A 6,186-nucleotide genomic window follows, 5' to 3' on the forward strand; every position below is an offset into this window, starting at 1 on the left:
TCAGCTCAGGGAATGTACGGTTTCATGATGAATGTCACCTCACTGTATCCCTTGTGCCATAACTATGCCAGAGGTCGCGTTGTCAGAGTGTCTCAGAGAGGTCTATGGAAGCTCTGACTTACCAGATAACCTGTTGCCTAACTCCTAATGTCAGCACATTCTCTACTATGTCCTCGGAAGATACGTAAGACACTGGTCCAATCTGACACACACACACACACACTCGCGCACGCACACGCGCGCACACACACACACACACACACACACACACACACACACACACACACACACACACACACACACACACACACCTGTTGTCCTCCATAGCAGGTGCAGGTACAGATGGCTCCCAGGTATTCCTTCTGCCACTGATTTCCCACCTGGTACATTTTGCCGTCGTCGTAACACGTGGACTCATCTGGAGGACATGCATCAAAGACACAATATTGCATCAAGATGAATAATGCTGGAGTACACAAACCAATTTGAGATCATTAAGGAACCATAACGAACGAAAGACACGTTAACAGTAACACTTGTGATACAGGATGAGTGTGAACCACCAGCGTGTGTATCTATTTGTTTCTGAACTTTGTGTCCATCAAAACGGATGGAAATCTGCCGGAGACGGGCGCGTCATCAGCGCTGCCTGACAACAATGGACAGCTGTCATTGAAAATGAATTGAAATGTGTGTGTGTGTGTGTGTGTGATAATTGCTAGGCAATAATAATATATGATAATAAGTTGATTATTTAACGTGCTTACATGAACCATATTGTGATATACAGTATATTGATATCGAGAAAGATCCTTATGATTATCGTGATATTGATTTCAATTGTATCGCCCAGCCCCAGTATACCCTATTTGTCCTGTTCTCTCCCTTCTCTCTCTAACATAAGATTGTTTATTAATAGTGCTTAGCTAGACCTAGCTAGTCATATTCTCTGTAAAGCCCTCCAAGACATGCTTGTTGTGAAGTAGGGCTTAAAATAGACTTGACTTGTGTGTGTGTGTGTGTGTGTGTGTGTGTGTGCGCGTACGTGTACCAGTCTTGACTTACGTGGCTCGCATTTGAATTCTCCCTTGCCATTACCCAGGCAGGTGCAGCTCATCATGTGACCGTTCTCCGCGTGGCGATCCCATTTCTCGCCGATACGGTAGTTGTTGCCATTGTCATGGCACCACTCTGAAGGAGGGAGGAAGAAGAAAAAGAGACAGAGAGAGAGAGAGAGAGGATCAAGGGAGTGTGGGGAGAGAAGGGTGAAAGAGGAGTAGATAATGATGTAAGGGGAGAAGATATTATTTAATGAGAGCGTCCCCCAAACCTAAATTCTGTTTCAAACGTTTCCCGTTCCCCCTGAGGAGAAAGACTCACATCATAGTCACACACAGAATGTGACACAAGGTACTGTAATGAACATTCCCATTCTGCAACACACATTTCTATCCACATATTTTAACATCACATCCTCCACAATGAACCTACATTCGCAAAATCACTCCTGATGTGGAGGAGAGAGTACATTAGTTCCCAGTGGAATAGAACCCATCGCGCACGTACACGCACACATACCCAGTCCATGCGATTACCTTGAATATATGACTTTCATATTCAATTGCTCGTCTCAGTTTTTGGTATCGTCAGGTTATCGATATGGACAATACAAAAAACAGACCGAGGCTGGCCAGTTAGCTTAGCTTAGCTAGCAGCTATCCCCTCTTACTGCAATGTTTTCACTGCTGCTTACAAACATGGCAGAGAGGCTAACATGGGCAGACCACAGGCAGAATATATTGAGTTTCCATACAGTAGCCTATATGATATACAGGGTATGGAAATCACCATACCGATATTATGAATAATATATATAAAATAATGTATAGAACTATATCATTGCACATTATAGTATATCCGATACAAAAATAGAGAGCAATTTACTGTAAATTAACAATTTAATTATTGCCTGCCAAGGCTGCCCATGCTCAGATTATATTACTGTGTTGCTCAGCATAGAATATTACAGTCCATGTTCTATGCAGTTTTGCACTATAGTGAAGGAATTTATAAAATGCAATAAGTATCAATCAAAAAAGCTTTTTAATTAGATACAATTTTGGTTCTCCTGATCCATATAAGACCTATCAGCACCAGGATGTAGATGTTCAGATGCTTTGTCCATATACTATTGCCAGATCGGGGGGTCCACCATGCTAATGCACGTGCTTCAATTCCTCACTTTCAGCCCAATCAATGAAATTATACAAAATCTGAGACATATTCATTCCGCCACTTTATATAAATTCCTCAAGTAAATCACATAGAATCATTGGACTTCTATGGTGTGTCTGCAAAGCATGCTGGGATGGGGTTAGTAAAGCTGCCACTCACTGGATGAATCACACCTAAAATGGCCGCTGCCCAGGCCCAGGCAGCGGCACCACAGCTTGAAGCCCGTGTCAGACATGCGCTCCCACTCGGAGCCCACCTCGTGGTAGGTGTGTGTGAACGTGTCGTAGCACACGTCGCGGTTGCCAGACATGGGGAGGTCACCTGGGACTAAGGGGGTGGAAGGAAGAAAAAAACTCTGTTTACAAATGTATCCATTCCATGTGCTTTACCGTGGCCTGACTTGTTCTTCCTGCCACCGAGGGAGAGAGAACATAGTCGGGAATTAGTTTTATTTGCCCCAAATAATCACAGTAAATTCAATAGAGCTCAACAGTCACGTGACTGTCCGTGACGTTTCCAGCCCCGGAAGTAAGTTCCCCCATTCATTTTCTCCATAGATATTTGAAAAAGAAAATCCTTATATGATGAGTTTTAAGGCTGGAACCAAGCCAACCCGTGACTTACTGTATCTTGAGTGACCATAAAACATTTCAGTTGGAGCAAAAACCAAAAATGGCAAAGGCGGAAAAAATAAAATTGTCGTCTCTCCCCTCTCTCTCCCAAACTCGTTCTATAAGGATTTTTCTAAATGTCTAATGGAGAAAATGAATGGAGGAATTCACTTCCGGGGCAAAGAATGTCACGTGACTGTTCAGCTCTATACAACTATCAATGCAATGGCTATAAATGTAACACTACGCAATCAGCATTATAATTAGGGCAATATACTGTAAATGCCATGTATTATTATTATTATTATTTATAGTAACATTAGACAAGCAACTAACTTTGCTGTAGCTAAAGCATTTACTATAGATAAATGCATATCAAACTCAAGCTTTACGAATTGGCCTGTATAATAAACAAAATGGAGGACATTACAGCCACAGATAGAACTAATCTAATCAAAATGAGAATGAAGCACTGTTCAGCGTGCTTTGCTTCCATGTCTAACACGGTGAAATAGAAGAGAAATCATCTCAGCGTGCGCTTGGTCTTTGTCAGTGTGGACTACTTCTTTACCAGCATTGCCAGCGGTGATAACTTCCTCCAGAACCTTCTCTTTAGCCCCGCCCCTCATGGCCTCTACTATCACATTATAGGACGCTCTAGATGTCAGTCCAATCAATGTGGCACTGGTGGACGTGCCAGGAAGACGAATCTATATGGAAAGGGTAGAGAAAGTGATTAGAATGTGTGTGTCCACGTGCGATTACGTGTGTGTGTGTGTGTGTGTGCATGCGCGCGTGCGTGCGTGTATGCGTGTGTACCTGGAAGTCCCTCTCCTCCAGGTGTGTGATTGGGTTACAGGACACCACATATTCGGAGCTGTGAGGGATTGGTTGCCAGGAGATGATTGTGATTGTCTGCGCTTCTTGTGGCAGCTCTGTCTCATTGTCGGGGAAACCAAAGGGCAGACCCGGCAGAAGACCCTCGCTCACCTGCAGGACCAAACACACAGTGAGCAGGGCTGTAGTGGGGGAAAAGGCTATGTCATGCCCTTATAAAAAAGGTGGATAAAACTATAAACTTCAGTCACCCACGAGACTAGATACAGTAGATGAGACGAGAAAACTGAAACCGAATCATATCCCTATAAATAATGTAAATGTAATTTTATTATTATCATCACAACCTCTAACAGAGAGGAACCACGTTCTCCAGGAATGGTACCAATAACCATTCTCATTCAAATATCTTGAGGTGAGAGGTCAAGGGACCCCTTTGAAAATGGCCATGCCAGTTTTTCCCTCGCCAAAATTTAGCCCGACTTTGGAGCGTTATTTAGCCTCCTTCCTGACAAGCTTGAAGCTAACATGACATGGTTGCTACCAATAAATGCGCTAGGTGTTCTAGTTTAATATGCTAAGAATAGCTTCACTCTAGCCTAAAGAAAAATCCTGCTAGGACCAAGGACATCTACGTTTAAAATATGTGCATTTTCCATCATAAAATGGCGAGTAACCGCTATGCTGTATTTAAAAAGGTACGTAAACGGTGTGTACGCCCCACTACAGCCCTGAGTATAAGGACAGGACAATTATAACATTGTAGTTTGTTCAATATAATAATTGAATACAGTATTAAACAATAGCATAAAGTACATGACAGAACTCTCACTCACCCTGACCAAAGGTACTCGATTTCCATCTTGGCCTGTAAGAGGGATGTAGATCAGGGGGTCTCTTGCAGTGGGTCTCTGGCCCTCTTTGGGCCCGCTATTGATTCCGTTATTACGGCCCAGGTTCTGGTACTCGGTGTAGATGTGCTGGCCCTGCTGGCCCGGTTGGTTCTGGCCACCGGTGCCAGCCAAATGGACATGGTTTGAGTTGAAACTGGATATAGGAAGACATGCAAGGAAGGGTGGGAGCGAGAGGGGAGGGAGAGGTAGAGGGGAGGGAGGAATGGAGAAAGGGAGGGAGAACAACACAGATGATTGCAAAACTCAAGAAGCAGAATAAAACGTGAGGACTATTCAAATGCTTAGCAAGAATAGCTGCTTCTGGACATGCATTGTTCTGCCTAATGAATAATAGCAGCAGTCAGGATGATTGTGCCTGGTCTCACCTCTTGTCATCGAAGGGCTCTGGCACATCCAGGATGTCGGTGCTGGGTCGGTGAGGGACAGGAAGCTCGGGGACCAACAGCTGGTGATCTGGAAGTGACTCTGATTGGACGAGAGACAGAAGTGTGCTGGCTGTAAGAAGCAGGCAGGGCAAAGCAAAAGGTACAGATCCGCTAGCACTCGTAGCATGTTTGTACAGTGCTCCTATTCACCTTATGTTCCAACACAGGGGTCAGCCAGTTACTTCCTATTGTGTTGACACTTCCTGTGACAGTACAGTACTATAGTGAGCAGGTAAAACAGACGGTGTTTTGAACAGGAAGTCATAACACAACTGGGTCAAGTGGGCGGGGCTACATAAGGTGAATATGATCACAGGAAACTCATGAAACCTGTCCATCTCTGACACTGCAGTACACAGGGAAATAATGCACAGCTCGGCAAGTTTTAGTGCTGTGTTGTAAATCAATGAAGTCTTATCTTTAACCTTTATTTAACCAGGTAAGTCATTAAGAACAAATTCTTATTTACAATGGCGACCTGGCCTTCTTCAGCCACACACTGCACACACCAGCAGTGTGTCTGCGGTCCATTTTGACTCCTGAACCCTTTGCTTTAGAAACCAAGCAAGAAACCATTGTAAAGTTGCCCATGACTGCTGACTTGAGATCATCTTTCCTTACAACAAATGCTAACGTCAACCTTTGGTAAGGAAAAAATATAAGCAACCATCAGATTTTTTTCTTTAGGCACAGCAGTTACAGAAGGAAGCCAGCAGGGTGCAGCATAGCTCTAAAACGGCAGGAGATTTGTAATTTCCCTTTTTTCCCTTTTTCTTTATCTATTATCTTTATCTACCATTCCAGCTGAAAGGAAGTCATATACAGTATATTGTTATACAGTATTGTTGCATTGGATGCCCAAGGTAAGACTAAATAGTGATATTAATAAATGAGTCTGCATGTAAATGTAGTTATAGTTACTCTGAATGAGGGCTTTGTTAACAGAAATATGTATTGCTGTGGGCTAAGGCCTTTGATGTTTATGAGAACCATCTAAACAGGGGGGGAAAGCTCACAGACGCCGCCTGCAGGAGTAATGCATTATTACAGTCAGATAATTCAATAACATACACTGACAATCCAGCACATTCAGACACAATATGAGAAGATTACAATTAAGCTCCAAATTGCAATTCCTGACAAGGTCTCTCTGACATAGATTTC

At 43.3% G+C, this 6,186-nt stretch overlaps 1 protein-coding gene across 1 annotated transcript in view; it reads right to left on the reverse strand.

The window, feature by feature from the left end:
• The window catches only part of LOC310771716 (two pore channel protein 2-like), a gene marked incomplete at its 5' end in the record, with an annotated part of 32,842 nt that extends 27,209 nt beyond the window's left edge, over positions 1-5,633 (reverse strand). Inside the window, 8 exon segments of the mRNA XM_083631932.1 lie at positions 312-380; positions 1,066-1,191; positions 2,395-2,562; positions 3,418-3,556; positions 3,666-3,836; positions 4,520-4,730; positions 4,963-5,092; positions 5,624-5,633. Of these exon segments, the coding sequence (XP_083488058.1) occupies positions 312-380; positions 1,066-1,191; positions 2,395-2,562; positions 3,418-3,556; positions 3,666-3,836; positions 4,520-4,730; positions 4,963-5,092; positions 5,624-5,633 (1,024 nt within the window).
• Between the last annotated feature and the right edge of the window lie 553 nt (positions 5,634-6,186).

This window comes from Poromitra crassiceps (assembly GCF_964638095.1).
Source record: "Poromitra crassiceps genome assembly, chromosome: 2".
Classification (NCBI taxonomy): Eukaryota; Metazoa; Chordata; class Actinopteri; order Beryciformes; family Melamphaidae; genus Poromitra; species Poromitra crassiceps.